The sequence below is a fragment of the Haliotis rubra genome, unplaced genomic scaffold, assembly GCF_003918875.1.
Source record: "Haliotis rubra isolate DU_JTF1 unplaced genomic scaffold, ASM391887v1 Scf716, whole genome shotgun sequence".
Taxonomy (NCBI): domain Eukaryota; kingdom Metazoa; phylum Mollusca; class Gastropoda; order Lepetellida; family Haliotidae; genus Haliotis; species Haliotis rubra.
In genome coordinates, this window is record NW_025767431.1 from 245,867 (window position 1) to 262,521 (window position 16,655).

Below are 16,655 nucleotides of genomic sequence, written 5' to 3' on the forward strand. Positions count from 1 at the left end.
AGCGGCGTCTTTATTTCACGTGAACTATGTGTTTTATACTGGTTTGTCTGAAGCCCAAATTCCGAGGTTTTGTTCTGTTCTCACTCTGCGGGAACCAGCTTGTCCCAAGTTACCTAACGTTCACTCATGACTCATTACGACATTAACCGTTGCTCACAATAGGCAGTAGTATGGTGACGGGCCATATGTTAGTTTCAACCTGGCTGACGTTGTATTGTTTGTCTGCCCCAGGATCGTGTGTCTCTGGTACATCCTGCTAATGCATCTCCGTTCTCCTTCGTTCTGATTTGTCTCTCTTGTGGGAGAGATTTTAGATACCGATATGGCTTTATGCGTAAAGTGAAAGGGTGCTCGTGTTCAGTATGTACAGTATGTATATAATTGGTCGTATTACTCGTATATATGAAAACACCTGCGTCATCTGTCTTTTTGAAAGTAGTGATAAGAATATGACTTCGTCATGCTTTATCTCCTCAAGGCACTTTCTCTCGGATCCCTCCTTCTGCTCCTCCAGACCTCTTTCCTCAAATTACCGCTTCTCAGTCTCGTCCCTTCCTCCCACCCCCGTCCTCTTCTCCTTTGCCGACACTTCACTCGTCTTTCTCCCCTTCCTGTCATTCTGCTTTCGCTTCTTTCTCTAATGGTTTAACTTGCATTCCTTCTTCCAAATCTCAGAAGTCTTTGTTGTTCGTAGTTTTTAATCCTCGTCTACCGGTGAGGTGCTTAATTAATATACATGTACACGTTTTGTCAATTCTGTTTAACGAATTGTAATTCATGCGCATTCACGTGTATATGGGAATGTGGAATTTGAAATCCGACTATCACATTCGGACAATATGAATTGGTATTATGGGTATAGTTCTTTACAGACTGGGGCGGTGGGGTAGCCTAGTGGTTAAAGCGTTTACTTGGCTCGTCACGCCGAAGACCCGGGTTCGATTCCCCACACGGGCACAATGTGTCAAGCCCATTTCTGGTGTCCCCCGCCGTGATATTGCTGGAATATTGCTAAAAGCGGCTCAAAACTAAACTCAGTCAGTCAGTCTTTACAGACTGCTGTCGTATAGCTGGAATATTGCTGAATGTGGCGTTCAACAACAAATAAACGTTTAATAGTCATTTAATGTACAATGTTTGAAAGGACATTATATCAAGTTCGGATATTTTTAACTCAATATAGTTAAGTCACTCTGAAGAGTTGTCAGTTTTGGGTGCCTACGTGAGAATATATAACGTGTTACATATGGGATTACACTTTCTTAGTAAAGTACTGATTCTAGAACTCTTGATGGATTGAGTCCCATCCGGGATTCGAACCCACACCCTCAGACTTAGGCACCTAATCGCCAGCACACAAAGTCACCCGCCTAGCCTGCTCAGCCACTGTGACTTCCTGAAAAATGGAAGTTGGACAACAGGTAGTCTAGACTGCGGACTTTGTGTACCCCTCTGACAAGTGTAAATTGTAAGAACACCTTTGATTAACAACTAGCTGATGAATTCACTTACTCCCTCACTTGTAACAGATAGGCCGACTGCTTCTCATAAAGTGATTTGTTTAAAGAGATCATGTTTGTTTAATCACGTTATGTGCATTGAACTGTATTGAATCAATTCTGCACGCATACAAACGCCTGGTTACGCCATTTGTTGATTAAGCTACTTTTATCAACGGAGACATTCCTTTGTTATCACGCAGCGACGCAACAAGTTAAATGAATATTCAATTCTATTACTTGCATTAAAAACTCGGATATTTAGATTGTCCTATTGTAATACTCATATCATATTCATGTACGAGGTGCTATTTATGGCCGTTTTGATCGCTTGTAGTTTCACGCCTTACTCAGCAATATGTCAGCACTATGACGGCTGTCTGTAATCGAGCATGACCAAGACAATACAGTACCCGAAACCATGGCAACTTATGTACACACTTATCATATTACGATGACAATGATCAACCATGTCGGCGAGTCTGACCCCCTGATCACGTTCCTCAAATCTTACAAGCATGCCGCAAACATTACAACTGCTGAAGACCGATTCTAACCCGAACCTTCAAGGGTCATTTTTGGTGACATGTACGTGACATTTTGGAGATTGACGAAATACCTGCTCATTAAATTTTAACAACAACCCATACATGTCTAGTACCCATTCGCTCTACTCAAGGCTATTATACCAGGGTATTTCCCAGATCGGAGATTTGATCAACAGCTCGAATCTCATTCTACGTGCTTGATCCGAAGTGTTCAGTTTGAAGTACAGTCAAAATAGGAACATCGTCACCAATATAGCTTTACCATTGATAGTCATCATCAGCCTACGTTTTATCCTCTGGCTTCTACTGGACGGGGGGTAATATTGCTCTCGGTACATTCCATTCATTTCTGAACATTTCTGAAATGTAACAACGTAAGCTCTTCCCATTCACAGTGACAGTTGTGTTACAGTTTGCGAACGTGAGAAGACTAACATTTTAATAGACTCACTCTTTTGAAGTGTAATGTCATCTTGACCTTGCGGGGAATGCATATGGAGTCAATACGACTGAAATCCCGAAGCATGATGGGTCACATGTATTAAATCGTGCTAGAAACACAATAGGTAAACCCAGGGAATTATAGTATTACTCAACTGATGGAGATGTTGGAAACACAGGGCGAACTGTGTCTTGTTGTTTTGTTGATTATTTCAACTCGCATTATCCCATCATGAGTAGCTGCAGTTATGTTTGTTAGGCTTCATCGATGTTAAAAGCTCACCCTTGTGGATCCCGTCTGAACTCTTGTCTAACTCTGATAGAGTGAGTGAGTGACAGCTGTGTTACAGTTTGCGGACGTGAGAAGACTAATAATTTAATAGACTTACTGTTTTGAAGTGTAATGTCATCTTGACCTTGAGGGAAATGCATATGACGTCAATACGACTGAAATCCCGAAGCATGATGGGTCACATGTATTAAATCGTGCTAGAAACACAATAGGTAATCCCAGGGAATTATAGTATTGCTCAACTGATGGAGATGTTGGAAACACAGGGCGAACTGTGTTTTGTTGGTTCACATTATTTCAACTCGCATTATCCCATCATGAGTAGCTGCAGTTATGTTTGTTAGGCTTCATCGATGTTAAAAGCTCACCCTTGTGGATACCGTCTGAACTCTTGTCTAACTCTGATAGAGTGAGTGAGTGAGTATGATTTTACGCCGCTTTTAGCAATTTTCCAGCAATATCACGGCGGGGGACACCAGAAATGGGCTTCACACATTGTACCCATGTGGTCAATCGAACCAGGGCTTTCGGCGTGACGAGCGAACAACTCTGATAGAGTTCTGCTGTACGGCATCAGGCAATAAACAAACCCTTGCTCTTGTGGGTAGGTGTTGAATGCTCACTGCTGTCACCTGTGGCTATTACGACATGTAGAGGGCTTTTTCGGCTGGGGATAAAGACTGACTGTATTCTAGCGTTGACCTGATGTGTTTACATTCCAGTGAAGATAATGGAGATAAATCGCCGTTACCAACACCGTTGTCAAAATATCTAGCTGACTAGAGGTTTCCATTCTTTCGGTCAGCTCGACATTTGAAAAATGTTACACATCATAATATAGATCAAATGCAGGAAGTATGTGAAGAGAGCCAAGACGTATGATTCTGGTGGTATATAAGGACAAACGTGATCCTATATAATCTTATTGTATGACTATTTGGGAACAAAACTGATTCGAAATAATTGTAGTAACTGACTATTTAGGGGTCGCCTTGTGGTTAAAGCGTTGGCTCGTCACGCCGAAGACCCGGGTTCGATTCCCCACATGGGTACAATGTGTGAAGACCATATCTGGTGTCCCCCTCAGTGATTTTGCTGGAATATTGGTAAAAGCGACGTAAAACCAAACTCACGCAACACATATTATACATATTTTCTCAGCACTGTAATTAATATATTCTACACTGGCACTGTTTACATATCACAACATAATGAAACATATATTGGAGAAGGCCTCGTAAGTGTGGGATCTGTGCCTCATACATGTGTTTCTTCACAATAAATAGATTTACAAATCACCGGATAGAAGCTTCACTATGAATTGTACCGGTACTGTCCAGATTAGAGAGGTTTCACTGCATCAGCATGGCTGGATTTATTTGCCTTAACTCTCAACAGGTTACCAACCTGGATATCTTGACCTAAATGTTTATCGATAGATAAATATAAACATCGTTTGATTGGCATTCTAGAAGTTGATGCGTCCGTAATAAATCAACTTTATGGATAACAACTTCTTGTCTATTGCAAAGAGCAACGTTTCAGTGTGACACTGGATCCTAACAGCGTTTTCGAGCTAAAAGTAGCTTTAGCTTGAAAAGGGTGTAAGGATCGACTTTTAGCTTGAAAACAGTGTAAGGACCCACACTGAAACATCGATATTTGCAATAGACAAGAAGTTGTTATCCATAAAGTTGCATGCTTCAGTATGTAAACATTTCAATTTTGTTCCATAACACAGAGAGGTTGCCCACGGAAGAGGAGGAGAAATTTCCTGTTGCCTTCCCAGAGTTACCCTGCAGCGCCCGACCCGTCATCACATCTTCCGGAGGGGGTGACCTGTCCCCCGGCTCCCGACCCGTCACATCTTCCGGAGGGGGTGACCGATCCTCCAGCTCATCATTGTACACATCGGCTTGAGGGGTGACTTCTTATCCCCAGTAGGCCAGTACCCCATTCGTCAGCATCCTTCAGCATCCTTTGAGGATCTTCAGAGCTGAATCTTTGACTGTGTTACCACTTCGAACTTTCTAGGCATGTATTCAATGGAACATGTTAAAACATAAAGTTATGTTATGTTACATGTGCTACCCAGACAAAAAATAAAGACAGTGTCACGCATATTTTCATATGACAACTAAACTGTATAGGCTGTTAGTATTGCAATAGCTTTCTACAGCAGTTGTAAGTGGTATCTTGAGTGATATCTTCAGGACCTGTTCAGGGTAGTCTCATAGTGTAACTTGATGTTACTAAGTGCGTGTGATAGTACTGCAGGTTCACAGTGCGTGTTCAGGGTTCAGCTACATTCCTTACTATAGTTAACATGTGTCTACATCGTGACACAAGTATGAATCTATAAACACAGAAGGGTGTTCATTGATCATTTGATATACACCGTGGATTCATTCAAAACATCCGAATAAGCGTTATTACAATTTTCTTAGCTCATTTACAAAACGACAGTATTTCTAGATGTGTATTAGAATGATGGAATGATTATCAAGTTAAGTTCTCACATTTTTGTACATTGTTGCTATTTTTACACACGTACCTATATTTTAATATTTCAACGTCTTCAGTTTGAATTAAATCATTTATTGCATACTAATGGTAATGGTGGTGAGATGCATATGTTTGTGTACACTACCATTGTGGCTCAATCACCACTTTTACATGTTGCTGCAAGCATACCAGTTCATTACTGTTATCCAAAACACCGCTGTTCGTCAGTGGATATCTCATTTTCATGACAAGGGGGCGGTTTGGTAGTCCAATGGTTAAAGTGTCCTTTCCTCACGCTGATTACCCTGGTTCGATTCCCCACATGGGTACAGTGTGAAGCCCATTTCTGGTTGGTTTGAAAATAAGGGCAAATTAAGGGTTATTTATCGAATGCAGTTTGTGCAGTTCAAGAATTTTATGAATCATTTTTATACCAGATTACATTGGTGAATTCCTTCATAACATATATTGGTTCTATTTTCTGTTATTTTCGTTTAACAGTCTAATCTTTCGATGTCATGTGTAGTAATCATTATGACTTTCCATTCTCCATTAGTGGTCTAAGACCACCTTAGAGTTATTCATTTCCTTTCGGTACCACCACCGGGGTACTTTCAGTTTAGAGGGGGACTCCAGGGTCCACTCCACTGCAATGACTTTCTTTGTTTTGTTTACTACCTGTAAGATGTAGTATGTCATTATAGACAATCTATGCAATCTCATGTACAATATAAATAAAACTAGGGCAGTGTTATCGTTTTGGTCATTTTATAATAATTTATACAAAAAATTGATATTATAGTCAAATGTTTTAGCAAATAAAACTTTAAGTATATATGTGTATTGTTTTTTGTATTGATAAGGTCATTGAGACTGTTTTGGTTAACATCACAGGGGCGTGCCACGCTTAGAAACAGCGTTAGAAAGACATATAGGTATATAGACCCTACCCTATTACTATATAAAATGATAGTACTAGGGTAGGGTCTATATACCTATATGTCTTTCTAACGCTGTTTCTAAGCGTGACACGCCCCTGTGGTTAACACTTTGTGGAGATTCTAAGGCAGATTAAATCCGTGTACCCTCTGATCGCCATGAGAGCCGTAAAAGAGGATTAGGTGGTTAAAATGTTTGTCGTCATTGGTTATTTGGCATGGTATCCATTGATAGTTGTTCATACTTTGTGTGGATCATGTCCTGGCTTGTCATGACCATGTCATATAGATATAGCCATGCTAACTGCGACATTGAACAATATTCACCAAATTAATCCATTGATAAGTCAGATGATAGTCTAGTGCTTATATCGATCCAGTTCATGCCACACGTATGTGTACAATCAGACCTCTCAAAACATCAATATTTGTTGTATTACCTTTACAATGAAATACAAAAATACGTGCTTACGTTATAGTCGTGACAGACAACAGCAGGGTAAAGTGTATCTGCCATCATTTCATGAATACCTTGTGGTAAGACTGTTACATGAATGTCACCACCAACTGAAGCACAACATACTTGATGTATGTAATGATAGAACACTGTATGTGTTGTCTGGGTGTACTAGTATTCATTTTGTAAGGGTGTATTCATTTTGTAAGGGTGTATTCATTTTGTAAGGGTGTATTCATTTTGTAAGGGTGTATTTATTTTGTAAGGGTGTATTCATTTTGTAAGGGTGTATTTATTTTGTAAGGGTGTATTCATTTTGTATTCATTTTGTAAGGGTGTGTTTATTTTGTATGTATTTATTTTGTAAGGGTGTATTCATTTTGTAAGGGTGTATTCATTTTGTAAGGGTGTATTTATTTTGTAAGGGTGTATTCATTTTGTAAGGGTGTATTTATTTTGTAAGGGTGTATTTATTTTGTAAGGGTGTATTCATTTTGTAAGGGTGTATTTATTTTGTAAGGGTGCAAATATCGGGGCCATAAGTGGCATTTGAGTACGAGTGTTACCTTTCATCCTGAACATGCCCCATAGCCACGAACAGTACTAAATATGTCCTGTGGGATTGTACACGTATACTTTCTCACGTAAGACAGGCAGTTGTAATGACTGTTTTTCAGCGATCTGGGGGCACTCATATTACTTTACTGATATTTCGTCTTTTACATTCAAAGGAATATGTTTTGGATATTTTAGGTTATTGAAGTGGTATGAACAGATTTCTGGAAACACATAAATCGTCAGTTTGGCCTGAGATCGTGGTTTGGTCCCATTTTACCGGCAGTGAAAGTGAAGGGAATGTGGGACACCCCTTTTGCATAAATGAGTATGTATTGTATCGAACACATTAAAGTTCCGTGTCACTGAACATCGATCTTGTCATATCCTTAAAGGTAATTACGTTTCACTACATGAATCCTGTCAGTAAAATATCTAAATGATTTTGACATTCCTTCAGTCAACAATAACCGCTCCCTCAGTTAGGGTCATAGGTGAGAATAAGTGGAACCATCAAATGTTGTCACATAGTACATATCAAGATTAATATTAGAACTGACTATATGATTTAGCAATGTATGTCACTAAGTGCTAAAGATGGTGTTTATAGCGCAGATATAGTCCGGGAAAACAAGGGGGCTTCCCCCGACACTTGAATCAGACTGTTGATTCGTACGATCTACATGTACACTGCCATGTATACTATTCACACTTTGCTAAGGATAAAATCACGGATTCAACAGAAAACTGTTACATGGGGTCAAATTAGGTATAAACATCTAAGCTTATTGTAAGCATGGATCCTAGGTTTCAGTATGTCATTGCATCTTGTGGATCCCATACCTGATGTTGACATCTTTTTTTTGTTGTGTCAATTATTCGTTCCAGGATTTGCAAAATGGTTGATTTTTGCCATGAAAACCATTTTTATGTTTACTCATGTATCAAGTGCTTAAGGGTAGATTAAATCTAAGGTTAGATTTGGGTGTTTACCCAAAGAGGTGTTACCATATCATTATTTATCCAGTTTTAAATGGATACAATTTCAAATTATAAATCTACGATGAAGTAAAGAATTTTGGTGATCCTTAGCAAAGTGTGAGTAGTATATTACGCAAGTGAGTATCGCGTACCTACACTTCCCCGAACGACCTTGTGGTATTATTATACAAAAGATAATGACATAGCAAAACAGAAAGTCACAAAGGTGGCAAATCTGCCAGCATGTCACCTTTTCGCTGTGATAATGATGTATGGTAACTTTTCACTTTTTACCGTACCTAGAAATCGAATGACCATTTTGTATGCATGTATGTATGTGTATGTGTGTGTGTCACAGTGTGTGTACAGTCAAACACCGATAAGTCGAACTTTGATGTGTCAAACATACGGCTGTCTCGAGTAAAAGCTTGCTTCCTGCGAATTCCATCTTTATTCATCGTTTTTGTTGTACCGATAAGTCGAATACTTTACTTCGATACAACGGCGTTTACTAACATGTCCATAGTGAGAATACGTATTCGATACAACATAGACAATAGTAACTACTCAATACAACATAGACAATAGTAACTACTCAATACAACATAGACAATAGTAACTACTCAATACAACATAGAAAACAGTAACTACTCATTGTCATTAGCAGTTGACACGTTCAATGGGGCTTTATAACATTCGGTACACAGACATTTTAGCCACTTGCCAACAGATGACATTATGGCCGATGACGATGTTCCCTAAACACTGAAATGTATAATCCATTTAATCACCCATCACCCACCAAGATATATTTAGTGTGTCTTATATAACATATTGATTCAAGTGGATTTGGAATTCCGTCTGATTTTAAGAGATGGAGTGAGTGAGTATGGTTACACGTTTTCATCAATAACACGGCAGAGGACACCACAAATGAGTTTCACATTTTTTACTCATGGTATCTGAAGGATAAAAGAACAAGAATGTGATATTGTACTTGTGAATATTAAAATGTGTTCGTGTGTAGAAGTAAGTGTTATTATTTACATTGCTGGCACCATGACATATAAAACCATGCACCCCTGAAGAAAGTAAACTTAAACAGTGTCTCATAAATCGGTTAAAGTGATTCGGTAACTGTAAGCAAAATAAATTATGTAACGACATATAACAAGTTAATACAGACATTTAATCACATTTTAGACCAATTGTTAGTGAACTGTAGACCAAGAGAAGAAAGTTGAGTGTTTATTTCCAATCATCAAGTAACAGATATCACATGTTATATTTGGCATTACACCTTCATTGTAAAGTACAGATTCTAAAGTACTGTCGGAAATGCTAGAAAAATGCTTTTTGACTTATATTTAAAATTCAGAGGTATTACAGTTACTTAAATAACAAATATCACTTCAAGAAACATCTACCTAATGTAGACCGAGGGAATAAATTTTGAGACATGCTCTAAAATGTGTTTTTACTGATGAAAATACCAAAAACTTAGAAAAATAAGCGGTAGAGGGACGTTATTTGATACAAACATTAACTGCCTGTGTTACGTCATCAGCATCCACGGTATCGACAGGTGAAATTGACACCTGAGCACACGCTCGGGCGAGGGGTCATCTCAATAGATGTTTTCTGCAAAATGTTGAATATGTGTACTTAAAGTATACGTATCGGTTATGTAAGGGATCATTTGTGTATGTGTGTTTGTTTTGAAATACCCATACGAATTACTGTACATTGGAAAGAATCCTATCACTTGTGTTATCTTATCGATTGATGGTAGAAATGTGCAACGTTTTAATAAATGTTTTGCATAGTATATTTCATTGAAAAAATATGGATGTAATTCGAACAGTTTAATCTAGTTGTGAACATTGGCCAAAGATTTAACGAAGTCACTGGTGTAGCTTCTTTAGAATATATATATTTTTCTTCTCATAAAGTTTGTAGACCGCCCGTCTAAGCACTCCCTTGTCAAAGTTGTCAAGGATGGTTTTACGTCCCGGTTTTGCATTTGAGACGGTCCCTGTCTTGTATGATTTGTTTACAATATTGTAAACTTGTTGATAAGACATGCCAACAGCTCTGCAAGTTCTGTAATAAACCCTTTCTAAACTAATGAAAGGTTTACCTCTGTCTTTTTTAAGCAGAAAAAACCTATAAACCTTTGCAACAATCGACTGCAAATCGTTGGCCATAGTGGACGTTGTGATAAAGATGTGCATGCATGACGGGAAACTTATTGATCAAGACTTAATATTTATATTATATTTCTTCAATAAAGAAACGATAATTAAGTAAAGTAACACAAACATTCAACATTTATTTGTTTAAGAAACACGTTAATTCATATTTTTACACCACCTGTATTATTAGCATAAATGTAAAGACTATTTCAGATTTCTGTTGTTGAACTCAAAAAATCTTAAGTTGCTGTTTTGGTACCAAAATCTCTCCTGTAAACTGCCCTTTAAATGCATGGGAATGTTAAATCGGTTGAAATAAAAATTAGGTAGACAATAGATGAGTTGATATATTGACAACATAGTACATTTTTCACTTTTATAAAGATATTAAGGCTAAAAAGCATTTTTCTAGCATTTCCGACAGTACTTTAGTACTTTTGTTGGGCTGAATCCCATGTGGCATTCGAACCCACACCCTCAGAGTCAGGACACAAATTTTAAAGTCAGCCGCCTAACCCGCTCAGACACCGCGACTTCCACATGACTTTGTGTGCTGGCGATTAGGTGCCTGACTCTGAGGGTGTGAGTTCGAATCCCTCTTCGGACTCAAGACAACAAAAGTACTAGAATCTGTACTTTACTGAGAAAGTGTAATCCCAAATATAACATATGTTAAATTTGACCACTGTCTAAATGGCATTGAGTAATTACAACAAGTAACACTCCAAAGGTTATGACAAAGGGCCGGGTACATGCCCTAGAAGCTTAAAGTATACCAACCACCACCACCACCCCACCCCCACCCCCCACCACCCACACCCACACGAATAACACACAAACACACACCACAACAAATCAAGGCCATGTTTCGCTTCTAGGTTTAGGGGTGGGCTCGTTATTGTTGAGCATGTCATATCCTGACTACTTTTCATTGCTGCAAAATTGTGTTAAAAGTCTGAAGTATATACGAAAATTGATAAGGGTGGGTGGGATAAGCAGATGTAGGACAGTGTGGTGCTGATGTTTGTCCCTGACCACCACCAGGGAGCAGAAGACACGGGTTCACAATATAATTCCAATTGCATAAACATGAAGTTGTTGGATTGAAACTAATCGTAAAAAAACCGTACAAAAACTGTAGCACAGAAATTGAAATTATTTTATTACTTGTCTATACAGAGTGATACTATACAGATTGTTGCATATAAGTATGTTTTGATGATCTCCATGGCGTTAGTTTAGCAGTGAATCATAGCTAAATAAGCACAAACGTATTTGGTCATGTGTTCACACACTCAGGGAGTGGTGTTTACGCTGTCAACCTATAGCCAGCCACTTTCAGCGAAAAGAGGTTAATCGATCGCTCTCCACCTACCGCCGTATACACTTCATTCAGTCTGGCGTATCTCTCGGGCTGGCTGGACGTGTTTCTCTGCTCTCGCTGACAGCAACCTGTAAGAGGAAACAAACATGTGTTTATACCGCGTTACAGAACTGTTTGTCATTATAACGCTAGCTGTCTCTGTAAGTGTGTATGGAGATTGTCCACCGGGCAGGTATTTGGACCCAGTAACAAATAACTGTGATGACTGTGGGGATATCTGTGAACATGCGGACATACAAGGAACTCAGGCGGACTGTCAACGACTGTGTTCGGGTAAGAGTCATCACAGGTGTACTCAGTTCGTGTCAGTTTTATTCGTGTTGCTGGTTGCAAAGAAGTGTGTGACAAGGACCCTTCATTTCTAATTGGTTTATTCACAGTTCATATTCTTCTATTATATTATAACCGTCTAGTAGGGGTAGTGTATAGTGGTCCCACTAGAGCGGAAGGTCGGCGGTTCGATAGATTGCCGTGTCATATATGAAATGGGTGTGTGAGTGAGTTTAGTTTTTCGCCGCTTTTAGCAATATTCCAGCAATAACACCAGAAATGGGCTTCACACGTTGTAGCCATGTGGGGAATTGAAACCGGGTCTTCGGCGTGACGATTGGATGCTTTAACCTATAGGCTATGGTGATCTACCTTCAGTTGCTGGGAGTCTATAGCCTGTTTCTACATTGTCTTGTTATTTCTAGTTAAAGTATTTTAGATTTAATTACTAGTTGTAAAGGGATATCTGTGATATACTTATAGTTTTACTGTTCTTCGTCAACAGGCTTTTAATTTCTAATTTTACTGATATATGATATAATAATTGATTGTTCTCGTCACGATATGGTTGAAGTATTGCCGATGTGACGATAAATAATAACTCACTCACTCACTCACTAGGCTACCCCACCGCTCCTTTGAAATGGGATAGAAACAGTTTACCTTTCTGGCCCTGGACTTGTAAGGATACAATAAGGACAGATAGTCAGCGAGTCAGTATATCAAATTAACCCAGTAGTTGTGTATTGTTTGTTAGACTCAGTGGCAGATAATGAAAAATGGCATTTCGTTTGACGGATACAAACGAACTATCCCCATCCTCTCCACCCCACCAAATGTCCTTTCTCCGACTAGCCTGACACCAGAGACCGTGTGTGGAAACACTTGTAGATTAAGGTTCCAATATATAACGAATATCTCGTGACAACTGAAATATATCAATAGGAATTGTAATATATTTCCAGCTGCCATTTAAATGTGCCATTAGTCTAAATGCCTGACATTGAGCAATTCCTACACTACAAAACGGCTATGCGTGTGTATAGTAGAGCTATAGATTTATGTGTAGCATCATGAACATATAAAACTGTGGTTGGTATCATCAGCTACTTGGAAGACTTCAAAGTCAAACGTATAATATAGTATCAATCAATGAACGTATTTATTGAGATTACATGAATAGGTAAACACATTCAATTCCAATTACAAGGAATTACTCTGCTCAGGTATCGTGATAGCAAATGTGTGATATTTCGCATTCATTTAAACATGTAAATGAACACTTGTGTATCAGGGTACCACCTGGATGGAGCAGCAACCACTCAGCTACCTCAGTGTCCTTCAGACCAGTACTACGACAGCGCCATATCACGGTGTGACTACTGCAGTGTCATATGCGACAACCACGTCATACAGGGAACAACTGCCCAGTGCAAAGAAAAATGTCCGCCATGTGAGTGTCATTTATATATTATGATCTAATACGATATTCACCTTCAAAATATCATTTTATTTACACACACACACACACACACAGAACTTTAACATACAGTACATTTACGTGCAGTGCTTTCATTACATGTTTCACTGGGCACGTGTTAAGAAACTGTGTTATAATTTCAGTTTAACTATAACAAATGTTTTAAACGATGTGCCATTATGCTACTTAGATAGACAGTGTGTCTTCCACGACACTATGTCAATATAACGCCACAAATGACTAACAGATGATATTTACACATCAAGCTACATTTTCCGAGACCGCTTGAAGCTCCAAACTATCGATAGTAAAAGTGCAAATTATGCTAAGTCATTTCTCCCAGATACAGTAAGATTGTGGAATTGTTTGTCTACCGATTATAGAGAAACGGCTACTTTGGGTAGTTTTAAGAAACAGATTAATGGGTCAAATAATAATAATAGTCAAAATTACTTCAATTTAAGCTTTGGAACAAGATTCTGTCAGATTATCCATTCACGCCTCAGGCTCGGTTGCAGCGATTTAAACGCACATAAATATCAACGATTTATATCCTCAAATCCCTCTTGTTCTTGTGGCTACTGTTATGAAGATCCAATTCACTATTTCTTTTCGTGCGTTAATTACACTGACATAAGACATAAAATGCACTTCTATACTAAAGGATATGACATCAAATCAATACTATACGGCCACTCTCATGGATCTACTAAAGGTAATCTTGAATTATTAGAATCTATCCATTCTTTCATTGTACTGTCAGGCAGATTTGAGTTGTAATATATACTAGTAAACGAATTGCACTTACTATTAAGTATCTTCCGACACTAATGGTTCTAACATTAAAAGTGGCATGTTACAGTTTATGATTGTTACATTTCCAGAAAGCTATTGTTTATTGTTTGTTGATATCATGTTTTTCTCCGTACGATTATTATATCTATAATATATCTGTATTCCGGAGCGGTATTCATATAAGCACCATACTGCTTGTTTACCAATCCGGTTCCTCTTTTGGAAATAAATATGTTTAAACCAGATGATATCAAGTGAAAGAATTTATGATAAGCTTTTAACGGATTTATCCTTTCAGTAAGTGGTGCCCAATCGTATGATAATAATACATTCTAAACAATATTAGTCATGCTTGTATTTCAGACTTTGAACCGAAAGTTATTGAAAGCCAACAACTCACACCCTTAGTTATAACTATCTGCTGTATACTCGGTCTGTGTCTTGTCTTGGTGAGCGTGTATGGCCTGATGGTGTGTTTCTGTGAACATCGTCTTCCATCTCGACTACAGCGTTGTCTCCCCTGCCTTATTCGTGGCTACAAGAAACCGGTAGAGTGCACCGAGTGTCACACAGATAGCCCCGGATCCGCATCACTGACATCACTTAGTGGTTGTAAGTATGTGCTAAGTCAGGTTGTGTAAAGTCTGTTACTGAACAGTTCGGTTTAGTGCTTTAAAGTCCATGGTCATATAACACACATGTATATCATTCAAATGGGTCAGGCTGCACATGTATTGAATAATTCTATTGGTACTGAATAACATTACAATACAGTTCTAATTTTGAATGTAATATACATATATTTTGACAGATGAATCATATTCACAAGTATTTAACAATGGATTTTAGTCTCATGTTGTGACGTTGGTAAGGAATACACATTTAGAAAGTGTTATATACTTGGGATTACACTTTCTAAGGGAAGTACAGAATCTAGTACTCTGGGGGTTGAGTCCCATCCGGGATTCGAACCCACACTCTCAAAGTCAGCCATCTAACCACCTGTGGAAGCCGCGATGGTTGAGTGGATGACTTTGTTGACACCAACCTAGTGTCCAGACTTAAACCTCTGACACTTGGGTCATCTAGAGCTAGTTTGTATGTAGCATCCTTGGAAATTACAAGAGTGATGAAGTAATTAGTCCGTGAATATTGTATATGCAGATTACCCTCGTACTTGTATGTGTTTCATTTGTAGACGAAGTACCCACCCCAGGGATTGCAACAATTCAAATGCCAAATCCAGAGTTTGGCTTGACAGAGCTTCAATACCAGCGTCAGTCATCAGGGGATGGCAGCAATGCCTAACCCAGGTTGAAACTTGTATCTCACGTACCCATACGTGTCTGATAGCAATGTCAGTGCCATGGCCAAGCTGATGAAGACAGTAAGGAGAGAAGCTGGGTACCTTCACAAAGATGTTACCTGCCATTCAATGAACAGCTGGTCTCTTTGAAAAGAAGGAGATGTTACAGAATACTGGTTAAACCCAACCTGCAGACTACTGCTCCCCTGCTGGACAGGTCTCACAGGGAATATTGTGTGTTTGTGAGTGACTTGCTCACTCTCCAAATAGATTTCACTTCAAGAAATCCTCCACTTGTAAAATTGTGGCATGCAGACATAATGACTTTATTTTCATGAACTGAAATCCGAAGATTAAGTTAAATTACTTGCAAGTATTCATTTCACAGACTTCATAAAATATGAAAATGATTATTAATTATAATCTGATTTTCCGATCTCCGATATACAGTACTTGTTCTTAAAGTTGTAGTTTGTATATCTTGTGTCTCTGTGAATTAAGAAGTGTCAGTTTAGACTCACGCATGTGAGACACTGCTGTTATTTGTTATATTTCCCTGTCAAACACATTCGTGCCTTATGGAAGGATTCTATTGTGTCACATTTAGACAATGGGGGAGCGTGTCGAGAGTGTTATTAATGCCAGATCGGGTTTCCAAGTCCTACAGCCTTGTGTCTGGGAACGTCAGGACAGTTGAAAAGAATTGAATGTCATTCTTCTGATCTTCGTTATCTCGTTTACGAAGTTCTTTTTCCCAACAAAAATGTTACCTAAATCTAGTAATAAGAACATCGAAAATAAAAAAAAAAAAAAAAAATAATCAATATTGATCTATCATTCCAGCATACATAGCAAACAACACAACATGCCATTTATATAGATACTGGGAAATTGTGTCAGCGTCATTTAGATGAACCACATTCTAATTTTGAACGAAAATATTTTTAGCAAAACAAGTGATTGAGTCTTTGAAGGGCATTTAGAAGTGGTACACATAACATATCTACCT

The 16,655-nt window shown here is 38.5% G+C and overlaps 2 protein-coding genes and 1 long non-coding RNA gene across 5 annotated transcripts in view; 2 read left to right on the forward strand and 1 right to left on the reverse strand.

The window, feature by feature from the left end:
* LOC124259278 overlaps positions 1-5,880 on the forward strand; it is a 34,995-nt gene extending 29,115 nt beyond the window's left edge. The window contains exon 4 of the mRNA XM_046693385.1: positions 4,522-5,880. Coding sequence (XP_046549341.1) covers positions 4,522-4,700 — 179 coding nt within the window. The 3' untranslated portion in view covers positions 4,701-5,880. The remainder of the gene's footprint in view (positions 1-4,521) is intronic.
* Positions 5,881-11,556: 5,676 nt separating this feature from the next.
* The window catches only part of LOC124259289, a 95,926-nt gene continuing 90,827 nt past the window's right edge, over positions 11,557-16,655 (reverse strand). For all 3 annotated transcript variants that reach the window (XR_006893810.1, XR_006893809.1, XR_006893811.1), the window contains one exon: positions 11,557-11,863. This is a non-coding gene — a long non-coding RNA (uncharacterized LOC124259289). The remainder of the gene's footprint in view (positions 11,864-16,655) is intronic.
* On the forward strand, positions 11,863-16,444 carry LOC124259280. Its single transcript, XM_046693387.1, has 4 exons — positions 11,863-12,068; positions 13,360-13,518; positions 14,704-14,952; positions 15,539-16,444. The coding sequence occupies exons 1-4, from the start codon at positions 11,882-11,884 to the stop codon at positions 15,646-15,648; spliced, it is 705 nt and encodes a 234-aa protein (XP_046549343.1). The 5' UTR covers positions 11,863-11,881; the 3' UTR covers positions 15,649-16,444.

What these genes read in the sequence shown, in the direction of transcription:
- LOC124259280 (XM_046693387.1), top strand. Translation starts at nt 11,882, where the DNA reads ATGTGTTTATACCGCGTTACAGAACTGTTTGTCATTATAACGCTAGCT. An exon ending in CAAAGAAAAATGTCCGCCAT is followed by an intron (nt 13,519 to 14,703) that starts GTGAGTGTCATT and finishes CTTGTATTTCAG; the next exon opens with ACTTTGAACCGAAAGTTATT. An exon ending in ACTGACATCACTTAGTGGTT is followed by an intron (nt 14,953 to 15,538) that starts GTAAGTATGTGC and finishes TTTCATTTGTAG; the next exon opens with ACGAAGTACCCACCCCAGGG.